At 36.6% G+C, this 24,041-nt stretch overlaps 1 protein-coding gene across 4 annotated transcripts in view; it reads left to right on the top strand.

The window, feature by feature from the left end:
* TRAK2 (trafficking kinesin protein 2) overlaps nucleotides 1–24,041 on the top strand; it is an 88,927-nt gene that overhangs the window by 48,608 nt on the left and 16,278 nt on the right. For all 4 annotated transcript variants that reach the window (XM_023218968.3, XM_023218969.3, XM_023218954.3 and 1 more), the window contains exons 4-15: nucleotides 3,974–4,050; nucleotides 5,566–5,682; nucleotides 6,700–6,909; nucleotides 7,437–7,515; nucleotides 9,572–9,702; nucleotides 10,453–10,527; nucleotides 12,242–12,379; nucleotides 15,718–15,797; nucleotides 17,064–17,267; nucleotides 18,564–18,862; nucleotides 20,090–20,356; nucleotides 22,427–22,532. In XM_023218968.3, coding sequence (XP_023074736.1) covers nucleotides 3,974–4,050; nucleotides 5,566–5,682; nucleotides 6,700–6,909; nucleotides 7,437–7,515; nucleotides 9,572–9,702; nucleotides 10,453–10,527; nucleotides 12,242–12,379; nucleotides 15,718–15,797; nucleotides 17,064–17,267; nucleotides 18,564–18,862; nucleotides 20,090–20,356; nucleotides 22,427–22,532 — 1,783 coding nt within the window. The remainder of the gene's footprint in view (nucleotides 1–3,973; nucleotides 4,051–5,565; nucleotides 5,683–6,699; nucleotides 6,910–7,436; nucleotides 7,516–9,571; nucleotides 9,703–10,452; nucleotides 10,528–12,241; nucleotides 12,380–15,717; nucleotides 15,798–17,063; nucleotides 17,268–18,563; nucleotides 18,863–20,089; nucleotides 20,357–22,426; nucleotides 22,533–24,041) is intronic.

Here is a 24,041-nt window from a genome sequence, read left to right as displayed (position 1 = left end):
TTTGTACAGTCCTTGGGAGAATTGAGAAAATTGTCATTCAAATGGTCTGTAGGGCCTGATTCTGCCCTGGAATCCTGTTGAGAAAGACTGCCCTAGATGGTGTGTATCATCAGTTTCTCTCAGTCATTTTGAAGGCAGAAATGTTTGCTGTATCATAGCAGCAATGGCTGTGGTCGCTTCTTTAGGGTTAAAACCTCAGGACTGGCCTGTAGTTGTCAGGAGCTATTGTAGCTTTTACTATGCCATGTGGGCACTGTTTATGTTTCATTTCTATTTTGTTGTTGTTGTTTTTGTTGGTTTTGGTGTGTGAACGTTGGAGAGTGCTGCAGGATTAGAATTCTTTTTGGAATTCAATAATTGGGGTAAAAACTTTAGATCTTGAAAAGGGACATATGAGAGAACTATCAAGCACCATCTCATGTAAACGACAGATACTAGAATGGATTATCAGCGGTGTTTCCCATCCTGAAAATAATCTGAGATTGAGCCGGTTACTGTGAAATTGTGCAGGGCTAGAACATAAAGTAAGGATTAGTGAAGTGCTTATGTATGTTAAACTCCCACCCCATATTTTCAGGAACATTAGATTCTCCAAATATTACACCAAAAATATTGCACATTAATTAACAACCTCTGGAAACAAGTTGTAAAATTGTTCTGTAAAAATATGTATCATCTCCCTGATGTATAAATACTTTTTTAGAGAGTTAGGAAAGTGCGTGTCTGGAAATAAGCAAGGATCGTTGCTAATTTCTGTATCATTTAACATATTTTCAACAACTGAAAACTGAAGGGAAAATATGTTTTGATAGGATTGATTTTAACAAAGACAACCTGCTTGGCTATCCCTACATTCTTGGTTACAGAATTATGATGAAGAACTAGTGTGTGGTTTTTGAAGCATTTAATTACAGTGTCTAAATGCCAAGACATTAAACACTTAAGAGTTTTGCCCTGAGTACTTTTGGAATCGGTCCAAGCAGCATGCCTTTATCAGGAGTGTTGTGTTAAGGAAGAGAAGACAGAACTGATTCCACTGCAGAGAGAAAAATCCATTGTGTTCCTTTCTGTTTTGTGCCTGACATCTTTCTGTGAGATTGAAGAGGCCCAGCTTTTGTGAGTTGGTAGTATATAGGCTGCGCATACAATGTAAGAATTTGAAAATTCTGATTGCACTATATAACTTCTTTGCCATAACAAATACTTACGCATTTTAAAGTTCATTTTTGCTTTTTGAAACTTTTTAACAAGGGTTGCTGGGTTTTTGTGGAGTGTTTTTTGTTTTTTGTTTTCTGGTTTTTTTTCTGTTTGGAAAGATAACATTTGTTCTTTATGGAAAATTGGCGAAACACTGAAAAGAAAACAGATCAGCCATAATCCTTACCCAGAGATAACTACTGTTAACATTTTAATATATATCCTTCCAGGCTCTCTTCAATATAGATATTTATAGATATGCTCACACTTTAAAAAGCAAAATTGGGACCTATGCTGTTTTATTATATAACATGCATTCACAGATGTATATGCTGGTATTTCATTCGACAAGGACTTTTTTATGTTCTTAGTGGGGCTGCGGTAGAAATAGCAGCAAAGTGGAAAGAGCTCATTACTGGACTCTTAAATCATCTGAGTTTTTTCTAATGACCTTGTGAGATGAGCGTTATTATCATCTCATCATCTCCATACTAAAATCCCAGCTTTGCCACTAATAACTTTCTTCGCGGTCTTGAACATGCCACATAATTTCTCTCAGAGAAGATTCCTCATACAGGAAAGTAAGATTATTAAACTAGATAACTTCTTAAGGTTCAGCTTTAAATTTTTATGTTGTAACAGATGGTAAGCATTTATAGGAAATATATTTTCATTCCTCCTCACTAAAACATATTTTTTTCTAAACATTTCTTTACTGTGTTACTGTGTCCTTCATTTTTTTATTTCCCTTTCATCATATATGACTTGTGGTTCACAGTTGTTTTTTGTATCCTTAACTTACTAGTCTTACTCCAAGTTAAATCTACCACTTCATCTTTAACTCTGGTCAGTCATGTCATGTGGTTTTAAAACTAGTTGTATAAAAACTGGTTTTAACTGAGTCTATAGGATGCCTGATTTTTGCTTTGGGTGTTAACCCTAGATTGGTGATTTTAATTCCTGGCTCCACGTCATTTTCAACACCTGGGAATCTTCTACATACTACCAGCGCCGTAGGGCTCCCTGAAATCAATTAAATCAGAATCTGGAGTTAAGAGTCATTGCTTTATACTACATTCAGGTTTATAACCATTGTCTGGTTTTCTGTAATTAGTTTAGAGCATGGATATATTGATTTTATATTTTTCCCCTAATTTTGTTATTGAGACCAGAAGTAGAGGAGACCATTCACTGTAAGTATTTGCCTTAATTATTTAATCCTTTGTTCCCGCTATGCTACCAAATTATACTGTGTCTATTCCTTAGGCCCAAAAGTCTGTTTCCCTTATCACTGTGGTTAAATCATTGTGTTAGTTTCTCTATTTGTAAATATAAATTATTTTGGAGTACAAATGTTTATTTCTAGGTTTTAAGAAAAATTTTTATATTTTCAATTTAAATCCTTTTTAGTTATCTCTTCATTACCATCAAGCCAGCACTTTGTTTTACTTTTAACTAGGAATAAGGCTGTTATTAATAATTAAGCTATAGGTAGTTCCCAGATCCATTTTAATCAGTGGTGCTAGGGAGAAAATAAAAAGCTCAAATAAAAGTAAAACATATCTAATGATATCCCTTCATGCTCAGTCTTTTGGATACCCTAAAGTGTTAAGATGGGACTATGGAACTACGAATTACTGCCAACTCAGAATTTGAAGTCAGGATCATTTCATACCTACCAGTTCTGTTTAGGAGTAGTAATTATAAACAGTTATATGATACTTAGCAGTTTACCGAATAATTTATTGCTCAGTAGATATCATATTTGATCTTCTTAATAACCTCATGAGATGTGTTATCACCTCCATATTTATTATCTGAATCTCAGAAGGCTTAAATGACTTGTTCCAGCTCACTAAAATTTATGAATTCAGCTTTTCTACTCCAAAGCCCCTGTCCTTTTCACACTTCAAGGCAAACTAGTTGTAATAAAAGCAGTCTAAGTCAAACACAGATTTATGTTCTGCAGTAACATATCATCTTCAAAGTCAAAAGAGCCCTCTTTTGTTATGCATTATTAACTTTAAGATACTGTTTAGTGTGACTGGAATCATTGGAGTCATATTTGCCCTTCTTTTTTGAACTAAATTATCCAGGTATATTGACAATTCCTGAATTTGTGAAGTGTAGAGATACAGGGCTTGAATTATACAACTAATAATGTAGCATACAATTTATTTTATAGCTGAAACCTGGATGGGAGGAATATTTTTATACAGATAAAGGGTTTTTAATTAAGCTTAAAGGAATAATGGTTCATAACAGAACCAGAAAAAGTCCTACAAGTCCTGTTCCTTGTTTACATAGCTCACATGGTAGATGATCATAGATGGTTAAGATAATCACAGCAGAATTCCAATTAAATTCCTTTATAACAGCATAACCCCTCACTAATACCCCTTAGTAACTTTAATTTAGATTAGGCTGTAAATCTATCAGTAACAATCCGTTCTCCCAGCCATCATTCTCATAAGTGAGTGTCCCAAACTTCCTGTCTTACCAGGGAAGTAGGAGATAGTCAAGATGTGACTGCCTTACGATCATTTGATACTTTCTTAATTATTGTATGATATGCACTTTGTTTGTAATGATTGGACTATTTCTTGAGTGTCTTAATACATGAAACATTTCTTTTTTTCACATATATTTTTATTCTCCTGAATGACTTTTTGTAAAAACCTGAGGTTTTTGTTGTTGTTATCTCTCAATTCTTATTAATATTTAAATTTTTCCATTATTGCTAAAGCCTATAAATAGTTGTTTTTAACTATATTAGTTCTAGGCACAGACAGGGTGGAGCAGATGACCAAAACTTACAATGACATCGACATGGTTACACATCTCCTGGCAGAGGTAGGAATATCTTTTCTTTCTCCAGTACAAAAAGGTAAAACTTGAGGATCAAATTTGCACATCAAATGGAACATGTTATATGTGCTCTGGGTTGTTTTGTATAAGGTCATTACTACTGGAACAACTGATATTTCAAAGTAGAATGTTTCCTGAAGTTTCTTATTATGATGATGCTATAGAGGATTTATAGTTAATTATTTATTTAATGGTGTTGGCTGGCCTCCCCTTCCTAGAAAAGCATTAATCTTTAAAAAAAATAATCATTTTAAAATAACCCCTGCTGTTACTTACCCTACAACAGAGCTGCTCATTCAGAAAGCAGTATCATTATCATTGCAAATCAATACCTACGGTTTGGAACATCTCCCCTTTTTACTTTTAGTTTGGGCTATGATTTGAGCTCACTTTGTCTATGGCATTTCTGATATATAGTGTATCTCCTCTAGTTGGCAATCAGTAGAGGTCTCCCTTTGTACCTGTTTCAGTTGATCTTATGGAAGACAGTCTTTCTCTAACATATCCTTCTCCCCTCTCCCCTCAGCTCTCCAGAATGATTTCTATGTATGCCGCTTAGTGTATATTTAAAATGAGCCTTAAAATTGTGGAGATAATCCCTCCATTTTCATATGCCTATGGAGAGAAAGGATAGAAGCTTAATTTTATTTATATAATAATTACTGTAAGTAGATCACATACAAGGCAGTGAGGTGTATAATGACAGTTTTCTCTCCTACAGAATACAGTCTTCACCACTACCACACAGATGGAATTCCTATGCCCTTGCCAAGTATCACTATCTGTCCAGAAATAATAACTCTGGGTGGAAGCCTATTGCTTGACTTTTCTACAGACTTCCCTGAATCATTACCACCAGCTTCTTTAGACTTCTTTCTTCTCTATACTCTAGGCAGAATCCTGTGGCCTCAAAATTTCCAGTCTTTTACCTCCTATTTTATTTCATATCATCATTCTTGAACCAGTTGGCAACAGAGCTCCTGGCTGCACTTTCCTCTAAGCTGCTGAATGCACATAGCTTTGCCCTAAATGGAACTCTTTTTTTACATACCCACCTGATCCGTATCTTAAATACCTAATTCTGTATCATTACCATGCTTGATACACAATTGCATTCAACAAATATTTGTTGAGCTTTTACTGTACAGACCCCATGATTTTTAAAGACTATGTTCATTTTCCAATTCCCAAAAATTGTAAGTTTAAAGTTTGGGTTGTTAGACTCTTAATTTACTAGGATGATCAATAAATCTCACCTGATATCAAGAAAAGGGATGTCCTCTTTCATTTAGAACAGTGATGGTCATCCATTTGACCAACGTTTAAAGCACTATCTGTGTGCCAGAGCCTGTGTTTATTTGTGGTATCTGGGCATTAAAATGAATCTTGATGCTTTTTAGAACATTGCTTTTGACTTTACCAAAACTGACCACAGCATTTCTGAACTGCCATGTAATTTTGTTTATACTCAAAGAAAAGGTGTATTTGGTATTTTAACAGAGGGATCGTGATCTGGAACTCGCTGCTCGAATTGGACAAGCTCTCTTAAAGCGGAACCGTGTCTTATCTGAGCAGAATGAATCCCTGGAGGAGCAATTGGGACAAGCCTTTGATCAAGTAAGCCTTTGATCAAATATCTGCAGCATGAAATAATTAGTTTTATGCAGTTGAAAATTTATTTTCCTAGGTGTCCCTGAAATGGTGGCAATAGATAAATAACACCAGTACTTGTTGAGTTTGTTGATGTCCATTAAACTAATCAGTAGAGAAATTAAATGTTAATTGTACAGAGGAGAACTCACATGACTACCTTGGTGAACTTAAAGTCTATATTAAGTATCTAATACCTGTGGCACCCTGCTTAGATATTAAAATTATCCATACCCTTTTGTGTAGACTTTGTGTGTGATCTTATCTGAAATTTATTTTCAAAAAATAGTTACCCAAATATCTTGGCATCTTTATTCAAAAACCAAACAAAGGAAGAAAGTAAAAAGAAACTTTGAAAATATATTTATTCCATAGCAATAAACATCTGTAGTAAGAACTGATTTATTATTAACTCGAATGGTTACATTTCAGATTTTCTGTAACTTGTTATTTTTATCTGGTTTCATTTGCATTTTATGAATGCATTATGGATTATAACATGCGAGCCTTTAGGTTGAAACTATTTGTTCCTAGAACTAAAATCAGTACTCCTAGGAAGACATGCACAGTGATATACATCTTAAAATTACAAGCCCTTATGATAAGAATTTGAAGTAGGGATCTGTTCTGATACTTTGAAGGTTTTTCAGTTTTGTCGTGTTTTCAACTATGACTGTATTATTATCTTAGATGAATTTTTCTCCTATATTCCTATCATATATACAATATGAAAATTGGCTTTTCTTCTCACCTAGGGTAGAAAAAAGCTATACTGTTGAATTAATGCTCTAAAATTGTAACTTAGGAGGTATCTGGGGTTTGCTATTCTCTTTTTAGTACTTGTTGCATTAGTCAGTAAAACCTATCAGCTGATTTTGTGATTTTGTTTTATGATGAAAAATAATTGTTCCATGAATTAGAAGCTATATTGCTGTAAATAATGCAAAATAAAGAACATGAAAATCAAGCATTTTATGTGGACAGGTTAATCAGCTGCAGCATGAGCTATCCAAGAAAGATGAGTTACTTCGAATTGTCTCCATTGCTTCTGAAGAAAGTGAAACTGATTCCAGCTGTTCTACACCTCTTCGGTTCAATGAGTCCTTTAGCTTATCTCAAGGGTTGCTGCAGTTGGAAATGCTGCAAGAAAAGCTCAAGGAACTGGAAGAAGAGAATATGGCTCTTCGATCCAAGGTACGTTCAACCTAATTCCCATTTTCTTTTACTTTAAAAGCTATAAAGTTCACATCTAGGTACTATTGAGGTGAAATATGGCATAAGTAAGGATTTGCTACTGGCACTCCAATTAGAGAGTCGTGGACAAGGAGCTGTATTTGCCTTGCCTTCCATTGTTCTTATAGCCCACTGAAAAGTGGTTAGTAGCAGGTTAACAGTACAATAGTGAAAGTCACAGGATAGAAAATGTATCTTGTGGAGTTTACACAAGTAACTAAGTAGTTACAACTGTGATAAGAGCTATGTCAGAAAATTACAAGATTCTATGAACTTGTATAGTATGGGCATTGAGGAAGTCCTACTTAAGCAAGGATCATTTTAGCCAAGGCCAGGGATTAGCCAGGTAGAGATGTATGAACAGGTTGTTGGGTTTTTTCCTTTGTAAGTGATGAAATTTAGTCTTCAAATGAGAATTAAAGGTTTTTGTAGTTATTTCTGTAAAATCACTAGAAGGTATTGTCACATACTGATTTTTTTTCTTGAAGGCTTGTCACATAAAGACAGAAACTGTTACCTATGAAGAAAAGGAACAACAACTTGTCAGTGACTGTGTTAAAGAACTTCGTGAGTATTAACACACTCTCTTTTGTACCTTTTGGACAATTCTTTGGTAGGGTATCTCCACCTCAGAAGTTAGATCACTGGTTTCAGTAGAAGCATCTCAAGAAACAATTTTAAATGGTTACTGAAAATCTTGGAATGTCACATTGAGCCTACAACCCTAAATAAGATACCATATGTATTTTTAAGAAATACATTTATTTCAAATTGCAATTTTCATTACAGACCTATGTTTCATAAGTTATAGCATGTTAGAGTGAAAGGAACCAAAGCTTTTATATTGTTGACGAGGAAATAGTCCTATAGAGGAAGATGATTTGCCAAAGTCGGAAAACTGATAAGTGGCAGAGCCAGAGCTTAAATGATGGCATAAAACCTATCAATCAATGAGTATAAAGTGCCAGTTATGTTTCTTTAAAGGAGTATGTTTTAGTTTGAGGTAATGTTAACTAATTTTTTAAAACATCAGTTGGAAAAAGATTGGCTTCACTGGAGAAAGATATTTAATTTCTCCGTAAATACAGCAGTCATCCCTTACCTGCAGTTTCACTTCTCATCGTTTCCATTAACCATGGCCCGGACTGCAGTCTGAAAATATTAAATCAAACATTCCAGAAATAAACAATGCATGAGTTTTAAATCGCGAACCATTCTGAGTAGCATGAAGAAGTGTTGTGCCATCCTACTCCATGCTTCCCGGGATATGAATCATCCATTTGTCCAACATCTCCACGCAGTATCTCCTACCTGCCTGTCAGTCACTTAGTAACCATCTCTTAGTAGCCGTCAGTTACCAGGTCAATTATCACAATATTGCAGTGCTTGTGTTCAGGTAACCCTTACTATACTTAGTAATGGCCCCAAAGGGTTCTGGAATATTGTTATAATTGTTTTATTATAGTTATTAACCTCTTACTGTGCCTAATTTATAAATTAAGCTTTATCATAGTTATTTTATTTCTAGGAAAACACATTATAGTATAGAGTTCAGTACTATCTGTGGTTTCAGGTATCCACTGCAGGTCCTGGAATGTATCCCCCACAGATAAGAGGGGACTACTGTATATAGCCTTTTACATTGAAAGCAATGATATGATAATATCACATCAATTCATTTGGGCTATGGGCTTCAAAATGTGATATCTTAGAATAGCAGAATATTAGAGAACCAGAAGGAATGTAAATTGAATTTTCTCCTCCACCATGAATCCACTACCCACCTTTTACACCTTAAAATACAGGAAATGACTTGCCCAAGAGCTCTCAGATCCAGATCTCCTGCCTCTATATTGCCATCCTTTGAAATGTTAGAGGCTGTCTGTCAATTTTAAAATAGCTTTATATGACACTGAGAAGTAGCTTTTCTGCTTGTATTTACATATCAAATTTTTCATATGAAATAGAGAGTGAATAAATTCCTAGTGGAATTTTAAAGCCTCTATTCTATGTGCATGTAAGAAGGCCAAGCTATAATAATTGCTCTAGAGGCTTTACTCAGTTTGCCACGTATCCCTGAAAGGGATATGCCAGAAAGTCTGTCTCCTACAGAAGCATTTCCATAGCTTTATCACATTCTGTTATAGATTGTGACTGTTCCATTCTGGAAATGTTCCTTTGTTAGATAAGATTAATTTTCATTGCTTGTGGGATTTTATGTCCCTAAAGAGTTCTCAAAGAAATGAATGAGATTATCTCTTTGCACTTGCTCTCCTTTTAGCCTTCTTTCCTCCATAAAGAAAAAGATTGAGCAAATATCGTTTTCGTAAAGAAAAGGATTGAAGCAAAACCTTTAGCCTGCTTGCCTTTATAAGGCATCTCTCTTTTTAGCTTCACTGACTCCTATTCGATTCCCAGCATTAGCCTATTTCAAAAGAACCTTTTTTTTTCTCTTTTGGTGTCTCTGGCTTTTTTTTTTTTTTTTTTTTTTTTATGTTAAAGAAAAATCTGTTCACAACAGTCCAGTGCTTGTTATAAAACAAGATTTAGCTCACAAGTCATAGTTTGCCAACTGCTTCTCTGCATTTATATTAATTTAAAAAATTTTTCTTTTGCTTCCAAGGTGAAACAAATGCTCAGATGTCCAGAATGACTGAAGAATTGTCAGGGAAGAGTGATGAGCTGATTCGATACCAAGAAGAGATTTCCTCTCTTTTGTCACAGATTGTAGACCTTCAGCATAAACTTAAAGAAGTAGGTTTATTCATTCATTCAACAGATATTTGTTAAGCACTGACATAGTATCTTGCACCATGCTAAGTGCTAGATATAATAAGCAAAATAAACATGGTCCCTGCCCTTTTAAAATGCCCTGATTGCTGTTTTAATCATCTTTACGTCATATAATATATCATGAATAAGTACTTTCAAGTCACTATTTCTCTTTGTAAAATGGGGTTAGCGCTTCCTCAGAAAGTGGTATAAATTATTGACTCATGCCCATTGTCCTCTGAACACCTTCATAGGCTTTGTATTTGAATGCCCATCTTATTTAGCTTTTGAAAAGTTAGCTTTTTATAGGCTTTAAGATGATACCCCAGAGAGAAATTCTTCACATGTCTTTGTAAGAAAGAAAATAGCTATATTTGGCCAGGTGCGGTGGCTCACGCCTGTAATCCTAGCACTTTGAGAGGCCGAGGCGGGCGGATCACAAGGTCAGGAGATGGAGACCATCCTGGTGAACACGGTGAAACCCCGTCTCTACTAAAAATACAAAAAAATTAGCCGGCCGTGGTGGCGGGCGTCTGTAGTCCCAGCTTCTTGGGAGGCTGAGGCAGGACAATGGCGTGAACCTGGGAGGCAGCGGAGCTTGCAGTGAGCCGAGATCACGCCACTGCACTCCAGCCTAGGCGACAGAGAGAGACTCCGTCTCAAAAAAAAAAAAAGAAAATAACTATATTTTACTTGGAAAGGCTTCACATGTCTTTTTTAATGTGTTGTTAGCATGTGATTGAGAAGGAAGAACTAAAACTTCACCTGCAAGCTTCCAAAGATGCCCAACGACAGCTGACAATGGAGGTAATTAAATCTTTATCTTGTATAATTCAGGAGGGGAAAGAATGACTAGTTTCTTTCATCTTCATGAATAAGAATTATTAAAGGGGAATTACCAAATTTAAAAAGCAACAGCAAAAGGTTAAAATGAAATTATGAGATCTAAGATGTAAAACATTTTGGCTGGGTGCGGTGGCTCACACCTGTAATCCCAGCACTTTGGGAGGCCAAGGTCAGTGGATCACTTGAGGTCAGGAGTTCAAGACCAGCCTGGCCAACATGGTGAAACGCTGTTGCTACTAAAAATACAAAAATCAGCTGGGCATGGTGGCAGGCCTCTGTAATCTCAGCTACCCAGGAGGCTGAGGCAGGAGAATCCTGGAACCTGGGAGGTAGATATTGCAGTGGAACAAAGAAAGACTTCATCTAAATAAATAAATAAATAAATAAATAAAACATTTTAAAAGTCCTGTCTCTAAAACTAGTAATGTGGCCACATTCTTCTTGATTAATAGGGAAAACTTCAACTTTATAAGATTCTTTAGGAATATATCACTCTTTTGCCTGTCGACCTAAACTAGCTCAACAGTTTTTAAAATGAGATAATTTCTAGTAGTAAATCTTTTTGCAGGTATGTCAGGAGAAGTAGCAAAAAAACTCTTACTTCTATCTACATAAAATTTTATGTATTAAATATAACTTAGTGATTCTTTAGCATGCATTAGTATCACCTGGGGCCAGGCACAGTGGCTCATGCCTGTAATCCCAGCACTTTGGGAGGCCAAGGTGGGAGGATGGCTTGAGCCCAGGAATTTGAGACCAGCCTGTCCAACGTAAGGAAACCTTGTCTCTACAAAAAAATAAAAAAATTAGCTAGGTGTAGTGGTGCATGCCTGTGGTCCCTGCTATTTGAGAGACTGAGGTAGAAGGATCGCTTAAGCCCAGAAGATTGAGGCTGCAGTGAGCCATAATCACACCACTGCCCTCAACCCTGGACAGCAGAGTGATACCTTGTAGGAGGGAAGGGGAGAGAATCACCTGGGAGAGCAAGTTTTAAATGGCGATTTCCAGGCACCATCCCAAGAGCTTCTACTTCAAGTGGTCTGGTGTGAGAGCCTAGAATCTGCATTTTTTAGTAAGCATCTTCAACCCTGGTGATTCTGATGAGCTGGGGCCATATACTGCACTTGAAGAAATTTTACAGTTAAAATATACTCTGAAAATTATGTACTCTTTTATCAGATATGTATGTCTAGTTGTAAAGAAGATTCTGAAACAAGGGTCAAAAACTACTTGTTTAGGAGTATTGAGCACCCTGACATTGTATATAATACTTTGTAGACTCTCGATCTTGTCACTTACAGACTTCAGAGTGATTTTTTTAAAAAGATTAGTATTATACTAAACCTAACTTGACTGTAGCTGCTATACTTCCTCTGTTAAGGGTATGAAGCATTCAATATTAAATTGACAGTTCTGGTAGTCTAGCTACGTTTCAGACTTTCAGGAAGTCACATTCATGTGTAATTATGGCCAAGACACCCCTCCCTAATTCTGCTAGCTCAAAATATATATACTCTTCTTGCTTAGTTTGTTTTAGTCTTTGTATTGAAATTATATTCATAAAGTTAGCTAGCCCTCTGGATAAAATTAATACTTATCCCAAAAGGTTTTGGGAGTTTTTTCCCTAATGTTGTTTTGGGAAGACAATAAAGTACACTACCATCCTTTCTTTCAGCTGCACGAGTTACAAGACAGGAATATGGAGTGTCTAGGAATGTTACATGAATCCCAAGAAGAAATAAAGGAACTTCGTAGTAGATCTGGCCCTGCTGCTCATCTCTACTTCTCCCAATCATATGGAGCTTTTACTGGGGTAAGCGACTAAGAAAGATGCTACGTATTTAATGTCATTTGTTTAAGATTAGTTTGTCCTAAAAGTGATACGGTTTATGATGGCATAAAGCATCTTGAGAAGAGATTATATGGTTTGTCCTTGTTTCTGGACTCCAATTATTGATTTAGGTCCTAATTTGTATATTGACATCTTCCTTAATACTCTTATTTATTCTAACCGGTGACTTCCCAGATATATTGTATCAATAATACGTAAGATGAGCCCTAACGAAATTCAGTTTAGGGCTGCGTACCATAGAACTAGTTAAACTTGGGTCATCCTACCCTATGCCCATGACCTGCCACTTACTTAAGTGGTGCTTTGAATATCTAAAACCTCTTTCAATAAATCTTGAGTCTCCTGATTTTTTTTTTTTTTTTTTGAGTTGGAATCTCACTCTGTCACCCAGGCTGGAGTGCAGCGGCGTGATCCTGGCTCACTGCAAGCTCCACCTCCCAGGTTCACGCCATTCTCCTGCCTCAGCCTCCTGAGTAGCTGGGACTACAGGCACCCGCCACCATGCCCAGCTAATTTTTGTATTTTTAGTAGAGATGGGGTTTCACCGTGTTAGCCAGGATGGTCTCGATCTCCTGACCTCGTGATCCTCCCACCTTGGCCTCCTAAAGTGCTGGGATTACAGGCGTGAGCCGCCATGCCCGGCCGTCTCCTGATGTTTTTAACTTGTTAGAATCTAGGCTTCATGAGAACAAGATTCATTTTTGTTTAATTCATTTATAAGCGGTATTTTTTGGATTAAGAATATTAATAAAAACTTCTGAGTTTATGTTAGAATTGGTAATGTTGGTTCAAAGAGTTATTTTAACAATCTGATTCTTCTGTGCAGTCCTGTGAACTTTTTCAAAAGACTGAAACTATAAATTTTAGTAGATTTTCTAAAAAATAGGGGGGCATAATTTTGTTTTTTACGTTTGAAATAATTTTAAAGTTAGAATAAAGTTCCAAGAATAGTATAAAGAATTTTTATATATCCCTCACATCTATTCTTGAGCTTTTAACATGTTATTGCTTTTGCCATATCATTCAATCTCTCTTTCTCTTTCTTTTCCCACTGGGCTATTTTAACAGTAAGTTGCTGATATACCCTATTACCCCATAGTACTTAAGTGTGTATTTACTAAAAACAAGGACATTTGGACACTCTTAAGGACACTGTCCTACATAAACACACTACAACCATCAGCTTCAGGAAGCTGGTGTTTATACAGTATTATCATCTAATCCACAGAGCCCATTCAAATTTTTCCAGTTGTCTCACTAATGTCCTTTAAAGGATACATTGAATTTTGTTGTTTCCATCTGGGACAGTTCTTCTGTCTTTATTTCTCTTTCATGGCCTTTGTAGGATGTCCTCAGTTTAGGATTGTCTGATGCATCCTCATGATTAGATTCCGGTAATGCGTTCTTGGCAGAAATAATGCCATATTCTCAGAGCATGGTTTCAAGAGGTGCATAATGTCTGTTTAGCCCATTACAGGTGGTATTAATTAACTTTGGTCTCTTGGCTAAGGTAATCTGCTGGTTTTTTCCACTGTAAAGTTAATGGTAATTAACAGTTAATTAAATTAACACTACTAATTCACCATGTATTGATGAAAATTGGCAGATACTACCCCAACCAAGTGATCAAAGTAAACATTTTATGAGAGATAATTGGAGACTAAGTATCCTATTCCTCATCAAACTATTACCCACTAGTTTTAGCACCCATTGATGGTTCTTATCTGACAGTTATTGCAGTGATGACTGCCAAACTGTGATTTCAAATTTCATCATTTTTCAACATTTATTAATTGGCATTTTTCTTTTGTAAGTTAGTGCATTTCTGTTCCATTTATTTGTTCATTTGTTCACTTAGGTATGTCATGGACTTATGGATTTCTATTTTATTCAATAGATTACAAGCTATGATTATTATTATCTATTTTGATATTCAGGTTGTCCTAGATACGGTCAGTAGGGTCTCCTTTAAGCTCATCTTGTACTTTTGTTCCAGCCCTGGAATCAGCCATTTCTCCAAAGAGCTCTGGTTGCTTTTATTGAAGAATGGTATTTTGAATCCAAGATCTGGGTGCTAGGTGTGCCCATTGATTGTCACTAGAGTATTGTGGCTTCTAGGCCCTCTCAACAGATAGAACTAGGAAATATATGTATTTCATACCTATACCTATACTATATATATATATATATATATGTTTTCATCCATATGTATATATATAAAATCATGAGTTCACACCATTGCCTCCAATTCCAGTCATCCTCAGCTTAGCCCCACTGAGCATGTCACTCATATTAGTTGAATCCTCATCCCTGACCAGGGGAAGAGGAAGCTTGCTTATTTTTTTAAATGATTTTTTAATATTATAAAACCTATATATGTTTATTACAGAAAAGTTGGAAATTACAGAAAAGCAAAAAGGAATTGTTAAATCCCATTAAATCCCACCCTCCACAGAATCACTGTCAACACTGGATTTAGTCCTCATCCCTGACCAGGGGAAGAGGAAGCTTGCTTGTTTTTTTAAGTTATTTTTTAATATTATAAAAGCTATACATGTTTAATATTATAAAAGCTATGCATGTTTTTGTTGGTTTTTTTGTTTTTGTTTTTGTTTTTTGAGACGGAGTCTCGCTCTGTCAGCCAGACTGGAGTGCAGTGGTGCCATCTCGACTCACTGCAAGCTCTGCCTACCAGTTCATGCCATTCTCCTGCCTCAGCCTCCTGAGTAGCTGGGACTACAAGCGCCCACCACCACGCCTGGCTAATTTTTTCTTTTCTTTTTTTTTTTTTTTCTGTATTTTTAGTAGAGATGAGGTTTCACCATGTTAGCCAGGATGGTCTCGATCTCCTGACCTCATGATCCGCCCGCCTCGGCCTCCCAAAGTGCTAGGATTACAAGCGTGAGCCACCATGCCCAGCCAGCTATACATGTTTATTATAGAAAAGCTAGAAATTACAGAAAAGCAAAAAGAAATTGTTAAATACCATTAAATCCCACCCTCCACAGAATCACTGTCAACACTGGGTTTACAGCCTTTCAGACTTTTTGTTTTTGAGTGCCTGCACATATATTTTCTATTTATCATATTAGCTTTTTCCACTACTTTCCTATTTGAAAAAATTATGAAAAGGTAGTTGGGTCTTACTTAAAAGTTACATTTCCAGAATGTCTTTTTTCCCCTGAATGTTAGCCTTGACTATTTCCTTGTATTTTATTATAACACCAAAGTATAGGGTTGTAGAGACGGTTCATTTAAGGGCAACAATCACTTTAGAAATCTCAAACTCTTTTTCTTAGGAATCTTTGGCAGCTGAAATTGAGGGGGCTATGCGTAAAAAGCTGAGTTTGGATGAGGAATCTTCTCTCTTTAAACAAAAGTAAGTACAGATCACATGTGTTATTACTCAGTTATTGGAATAGAAATTAAAAAGAAGCCACAATCCAAAATGGTAAGTATTATGAGATTCAGTAGTAAGTTGCTTACTGTTCAGTGTTTTCCTCACAGTGTCCTCATTTGTGAGAGAGTTGTCTTGTTTGAAAGCTTCTTTTCTTCTTTTTTTTTTTTTTTTATTATACTTTAAGTTCTAGGGTACATGTGCACAACGTGCAGGTTTGTTACATATGTATACATGTGCCATGTTGGTGTGCTGCACCCATTAACTGGTCATTTACATTAGGTATATCTCCTAATGCTATCCCTCCCCCTTCCCCTACCCCACGACAGGCCCTGGTGTGTGATGTTCCCCTTCCTGTGTCCATGTCTTCTCATTGTTCAGTTCCCAGCTATGAGTGAGAACACGCAGGGTTTGGTTTTTTTGTCCTTGCGATAGTTTCCTCAGAATGATGGTTTCCAGCTTCATCCATGTCCCTACAAAGGACATGAGCTCATCCTTGTTTGTGGCTGCATAGTATTCCATGGTGTGTATGTGCCACATTTTCTTAATCCAGTCTATCACTGATGGACATTCGGGTTGGTTCCAAGTCTTTGCTATTGTGAATAGTGCCACAATAAACATACATGTGCATGTGTCTTTATGGCAGCATGATTTATAATCCTTTGAGTATATACCCAGTAATGGGATGGCTGGGTCAATTGGTATTTCTAGTTCTAGATCCTTGAGGAGTCGCCACATTGTCTTCCACAATGGTTGAACTAGTTTACAGTCCCACCAGCAGTGTAAAAGTGTTCCTATTTCTCCACATCCTCTCCAGCACCTGTTGTTTCCTGACTTTTTAATGATCGCCATTCTAACTGGTGTGAGATGGTGTCTCATTGTGGTTTTGATTTGCATTTCTCTGCACAGCAGAGAAGCTACCATCAGAATGAACAGGCCACCTACAGAATGGGAGAAAATTTTTGCAATCTACTCATCTGACAAAGGGCTAATATCCAGAATCTACAAAGAGCTCAAACAAATTTACAAGAAAAAAACAACTACATCAAAAAGTGGGCGAAGGATATGAACAGACACTTCTCAAAAGAAGATATTTATGCAGCCGAAAGCTTATTTTCTGATGATTTCTCCTGAACTATAGAAACTCCTCAGGGTGGCTTTATTTCTGATGGACTGCACATCCATGCCTCTTCTCTGGATGCTTTAATGGCTAGCAGTGATAATAATGAACACTTCCTTTTTTGACAGAGCCCAACAGAAGCGGGTGTTTGATACCGTCAGGATTGCCAATGACACACGGGGCCGCTCTATCTCGTTCCCAGCTCTGTTACCCATTCCAGGCTCCAACCGTTCAAGTGTCATCATGACAGCAAAACCTTTTGAGTCTGGTCTTCAGCAAACAGAGGACAAATCACTCCTGAACCAGGGGAGCAGCTCAGAGGAAGTTGCAGGGTAGGAATCCGATGATAATAGTGATTCTGCATTTCTTTTCACATTGCCTCACTAGATTCACATACACACATTCCAGCATTACTCTACTGTCCCAGGAAGGTTCTGGAACTGTCAGTTTTCCTTCACTTATGATGCCTTGTATTATTATTTGTGGGACAGATCATGCCAAAGTCAAATTTTTTTGATCTATTTGGTCACTAGCATGAATACATCGGATGACACCTTCTCATAATCCATGCTCATAATCTCAACCATTTTGGTGATTTTCAGGATAAATGTAAGTTTGAATACATCTTGAGGACCATCAAGGTGCTGTCGATTTTCTGTTTATTATTTAAACTTAGATTTTTTTTTCCATTCTTTTTATTAATATGTTGAATTCTATATAGCTAGATGGTAAACAACTTTACTGAAAAGTGAGCTGAAAGCTTTGAAAGATAGATGTTTGGCACCAAAGGGAAATGTTTCCTAACATGGGAATTCATCACACTAGGTTTCAGTTGCATTGCCTGGTCTGTTCTGGGCAGTGTTCTGCACCCACAGTAGCTTTGTGTCCTACTGCCTCACTGTTACACAATTATCTTAGGAGAAGATCTGAAACACATTTATGTGGATTTATACCCAAGTAGCCCAGAGTACCCACAACTCAGCTTGCCACTCTTCCATTTGATATTAATAATAAGATAGCTTCCAGTTTCAGAAGTGTTGAAGTGAAAAAATGGGCATCAGAGAACTATAAAAATGCAGTGTTATGTACAAATTTTGTTGTTTTCTTTTAAATGTTCTGCAGTGTTGATGGGTGATTCTGTGGCCCAAAGAAAATTTTTTTCATATTTTAATATTTTTTTAATTGTTTTGTTTTGTAACTAATAGTATGCCTTAGTTTAATGGGTAGCATTTTTTTCCTTCTTTATGATACATAAAATAACGGTACCTCTTGCAATCCATGATACAGATTCAGCAAAATATGATATTTACTTTTGTGACCACCTAATAAGAATTTATAGATGGTTGAATGTGTAATTTCATAAATTAAATGAAATAAAAAATTCAGAAAGCACAGAATAGCAATAAAGTATTATCTTGCCTTTCAAGTCATTTGAAATGTTCTGTAAAAATGATGTATAGTGTTGTTGGTGATTTTGGTTTGTTGTTATTACTTCTATATTCCAGGTATCTAGGAAAATACCATGTTTTTAAGATCAGTCTCTTGAATGCTCTCCATTATAGAAAGGAGAGGTCTGGGTCGTGCTGATGATCCTCAAGATCTAATCAGTGAATGCGATTTTCCTATAGGAGCTCCCAGAAGATGGGCCAACCAGGACCCTCTGGAGACAGTGATTTGGCTACAGCACTGCATCGCCTTAACTTGCGTCGACAGAACTATTTAAGTGAGAAGCAGTTCTTCGCTGAAGAATGGCAGCGGAAGATCCAGGTTCTGGCTGACCAGAAGGAAGGGGTTAGTGGCTGTGTCACCCCGACAGACAGCCTTGTCTCTCTCTACACCAACCAGTCAGAGATCACAGACCTCAGCAGTGCCAGTTGCCTTCGAGGTTTTATGCCAGAAAAATTACAAATTGTCAAGCCCCTTGAAGGTAATAAATCAGTAAGCGCCCTTACTAAGCCACGTGACTTACTGGAAGTTCCTTTCCCTGGAATTGAGATTTGTGTCTTAATTTTAGGAGTATTATGTGCAGATGATCTTTTTTTATCCCTTAACCTTGCTGTTTGGGTGGCAAGACTTTGTAGTACTTTGTGGAAAATTAATGACCGAAGAGAGTTGCAGTCTCTGAATCATCAGCCAGCAGTTCTCTTCTACTGATGTTTTTTAATGTAAACCTGAGCAGGGAGGAGGAGTAATCTTTTTCTGTCCTTTGCTAAGGAATATCATTGACAGCAGTTTCCATGGTTAGATGAATAAGATACGATAAATGATAATGATCTAGAGATAATAATTCATCTCCACCTTCCTTTTCAAAGGAGTTTTTTACCCAAAAGTATAATTGCCTTAGAGGTGTGTGTGCCTGTGTTTTTCCTTTTTTCAGTTCAGTTTCTATTCTCTCCTAAGAAAGAACTTGAATTCAAAATAAATTCCTTTGTTTTCTGGAATAATGACAATCATTGAATGATTCTCTTATATTATCCTAAAAAGAGTTCTGCATTAAATAAAATGTTGAGTATGTAACCTATAAAGACACCTCAAACTCAAAGATTTTATAACTTAGTTGTATTCATTAATGATCAGTGCAGATATTTGCTGGACTTGCCATTTTTAGGATGAAATTACTACAGTGACATAATTAGACATCGCATCTGGTGCAGTTGCTTGGGGTGATCACCAGGGTTCTATAGCCTGGAACCAGTAGAACATATCCTCCTTTTCATTATCTTCTTCATTTTCCTGTTCTCCCTGGGAGCCTGGCTTTTGACTTTCAACTTCATAGGCATAGTTCCAGGCCAGAGAAGTATTTGACTTTTTTGTCACCTGGGAAAATACAGCTCACCTCTTAGGCACCTATCTTCCATCACTGCCTCAGCAGCTAAGCTCCTTTCCTATTAAGGGTGTCTCCTTGGGGTTTTTTTCACCCCTTTAGATGTCCTTCTCAAAGTTAACTGTTAAAATAGATTGTTACTCATACCTTTGACATCTTGTCATCTTCCACTGAAAACTTTAATTTGCAGCTTTTACCAAATTATTAACACCAAATAAATAGTTTTATTGCTGTCATTATTGTTATTACACATATAATTTTAGCTTCTGTTTTAAGATTTGTGGGAAATGTAAACATGCCTTTTCCCCCTCCTTTGTTTTGCATATTCAGGATCACAAACTCTGTATCACTGGCAGCAGCTTGCTCAGCCAAACTTGGGAACCATCCTTGATCCACGACCAGGTGTCATTACTAAAGGCTTTACCCAGTTGCCCAGGGATACCATTTATCACATCTCAGATTTAGAAGAGGATGAAGAGGAGGGTATTACTTTTCAGGTTCAGCAACCTCTTCAAGTGGAAGAGAAACTGTCAACATCCAAGCCAGTAACGGGGATCTTCCTACCACCCATTACTTCAGCAGGTGGACCAGTTACAGGTGAGAAGAGTGTCTGGTCAACTGTGGTATAGTAACCAGAAGTACTTTGCATTCTGTCTTATTAGATAGTCAGCTGGCTACTTCTGCTCACTGGAGGGTACTCAATCTTGGATACCAGATAATGAAAATCTGTAGCATTAGTGGCATTCCTAATCCCCTCCACTTTATCTTAGCCAGCCTACATTAGTAGATTAGGTAGAGAGCTGGATGAATTCAGGTCAGTGGTTCACAAACTTGTTGGGCTCAGGAACTCTTTACACTCTTAAAAATCACTGAGAATTCCAGAGAGCCTATCTGTGTAGGTTATATCTATTGACATTTAATATATCATAAATCAAAACTGAGAAACTATAAAAATGTGTATTAACTCATTTAAAATAATTGTACACAAATATGTTTTGTGAAAAATAGCTATTTTTTTCATAGTGAGAAAAACAGTTGTGCAAGTCTCTCATTTTTGACTTAATACAAATTAGCTTTATTCTCATTATCAGTGTCTACCTTCAGTCTGTTGCAATATGTTGTTTCAGTTGAACAATATGAAGGAAATGCAGCCAGGCACAAACATGCAGTTGGAAAAGGAAAGAGTGTTTTAATAGTCTTTTCAGATATTTGTAGCTATTTTTTGATATTATAGTAAAACTAGGTAAGTAGTAGTTTCTTGAACATTTGTAGCAATGTGAGATCAGAAACCCTAACAATTAACTTTTCATTACTTTGTTAACATTAAAATGCATTGGTCAGGCTGGTAGCTCACACCTGTAATCCCAGCACTTTGGGAGACCGAGGTGGGCAATCACCTGAGGTCAGGAGTTTGAGACCAGCCTGGCCAACATGGTGAAACCCTGTCTCTACTAAAAAAAAATTAAAATTAAAATTAAATAAAATGCTTTGGTCATATCCTACATTTTGAATATATCTTTCACCCATGCTTGATTTTTAACATCATGCATTGATCATTTAGAAAATGTTGATTGGTTCATGGAGTTATGCAGATTTTCCAAATGTTGGCACATTTTATTACATAAAAATATTAAAATCATATTAATATCATCACCTATCTCATCAGAAAAGTCTTTAAGGATGTTCATGCTTTCAGTGGTGGATATAAGTTTTCCAAAACTAACTTTTTCTTGAAAACTCACATTTTGTTAGCTGTTTTTCTTGAAGGAACAGGCTCACTTCATTCATTTTTAACATGTCTCTCTTAACACCCAAGTCTGAATAACTATAGTTTGTCTGTTAGTTCTTTAAAGTAAAAATGGTATTCCATGACAAAATTTCGAATAACTATAGTTTGTCTGTTAGTTCTTTAAAGTAAAAATGGTATTCCATGACAAAATTTCAAATCAGTTGCACAAGTATTTTCCTCTGGATAACCACTGTATCTCAGTGTGCAGCAAGAGTGCTTAATACATCTTTCCTATTTCATCGCACAGAACAGGAAAATGACTCAAGGGCTAAGATTCAAAATTTAATAGATAATTTTTACTGCTACTTCAAGGACATTCTTAAGTGAATATGGCTTTTAAAAAAAATACCAAGTGCATAACAATTAAGAAGACTAGTACAACTTGGTGTTACTGCCTTGATTTGTGCTGAGGAGCCAGGAGTTTTGCCTTCCATTGCTTTTGCACCAGCAGTGCAAATGTAAACCCAGTCACAAAGAAAAGGCCTCTGTCTTAACATTACTATGAAAGTAGCTTTGACCTGTAGACTCCCACAGTCTTCAGACCACACTTTGAGAACCACCAGAGTAGATAAATTTGGCTGAATCATTTGGATAACTAGATCTTGATTTTTCTAATGTATTTTTTCAGTTTTCTTTCCTCATTTCTAAGCTTTGTTTATGCCTTTTGCTGTACAGTTTTAAAGTATTGGTTTCACCTATATACTAACCAGTTAATACTAGTACAATCTTTATGTATATTTATTTCATTTCCGGATTTGGGGATTTTTAGTACAAAAGGTACTTGATAAATGCTATATTATTAATAAATAGTGATGAGCTTTTTACATTATTAATCTAGTCTTTCAATCTTGTATTTGCTCCCTAAAAATCTATTTCAGTTGCAACCGCCAATCCAGGAAAGTGCCTGTCATGCACAAACTCAACATTCACTTTCACCACCTGTAGAATATTACATCCCTCTGACATCACTCAGGTTACCCCCAGGTAAGAGTGCCTGGGAAATCTGGGGCCTCGCTTCTTTCCTCAGCTATATTTTCATGAATTTCTTTTAAAAATTATCTTCATTTTAATTTCTAGAATGTTAATTAATGTTCTGTGATAATGTATCTTTAGAATATTTTCACATTGCATTTTCTAATTTGATTATTATAAAAGTAGGCAGGGCAACTTGAGTATGTATTGTGTAAAGTAAACTGAGGCATGGAAGGTTGAGGTGACTGGTTCTAGGGCAGACAACTAATAAATAACCCAGCTGGGGCTATATACCTGGAGTTAGCCAAACTGCAAGATTTACAGGGCCTGTCCTCTGCACAAGCTCACCTTCACTTCTGACAACACCTGCAAGTGCAGAGGGTTCCCAAAACCACTTTCAGGTTCAGTAATTTGCTAGAAGATCTCACAGAACTCACAGCAAGTTGTTATACTTGTGGCTACTGTATTACAAGGGAAGAATACAGGTTAAAATTGTCCAAAGGAAGAAAGGCATAGGGCAGTCTTAGAGGATTCTACATGTGTCCTTAGGATTCATTACTCTCCTGGTATTGATATGTGACGGTACACACAGAATATTACCAACCAGGTAAGTTCACCCAAGTATTAGTGTTTACAGTGTGTCTGTATTGAGGCTTTGTTGTGTAGGTATGATTGACTGAACTCAGTTCAACAGGGTTGAACTCAGCCTTCTGGCCAACTGATGCTGCATGACTCCAAGGCCCTACCCTAAATCACATGGTTGGTCTTTTTGGCATGGCCATTCCTCACCCTAAGACTGTTGGGTATGGCCTGGCCCACCCTAAGATTTAGTGTGATCAGCCTCCACTCTAGCCAAAGACACTCCTATTGTGACACAGATTGCCTCCAAGGAGCGGAGGGCAAAGGCCAGACCTCTGTGGGCAAGGCCAAATTATTTACTACATAGGCTAAAACTTGAATATTCTAATATGTAGTCCCTTATTAAGCCATATTGATGCCATTCCCATCCTAACAATTCCCAAAAGGATCTCAGGTGGCTTTTAAAGATATGTAGAACGTGTAACAGTGCACAGTTACTGATGTGTTTGTTGCCTGTCCCTTTATATTTACCAAGGATAACTACTATAATTACTTTAAATGCATTAAAGAATAATGTTAACTAGAAGTAGAAAAGAAAGATGTTGCAAAGGGGAATCAAGAGTAAGCATATAAAATGGGTAAAAGAATAAAGCTAGTGTGCAAATTGTACCATAAAGTCTTATGTTAGCCATGTTAGCTTGCTAAGGTTAGCCACGTATTTGAGTCTTAACTTTCTAGCTGCCAGTATGGAGGGAAATAAGATTATGATTCACCATGTCTATAAAATAGAAGCAAATGAATTATTTAGGGAAGCATTTGGATGATATCCACTAAAGAGCCCAATAAAGTCTGTAACAAAAAAATCTGCATTTTTTTTCTACATTGTTCTTATAGTCATCAAGATAACAAGTTTTACAAAATTGGTTCTTGAGGAGACTCTTA

This window comes from Piliocolobus tephrosceles, chromosome 11, assembly GCF_002776525.5.
Source record: "Piliocolobus tephrosceles isolate RC106 chromosome 11, ASM277652v3, whole genome shotgun sequence".
Classification (NCBI taxonomy): domain Eukaryota; kingdom Metazoa; phylum Chordata; class Mammalia; order Primates; family Cercopithecidae; genus Piliocolobus; species Piliocolobus tephrosceles.
This window is presented reverse-complemented; position numbering and strand designations above follow the sequence as displayed.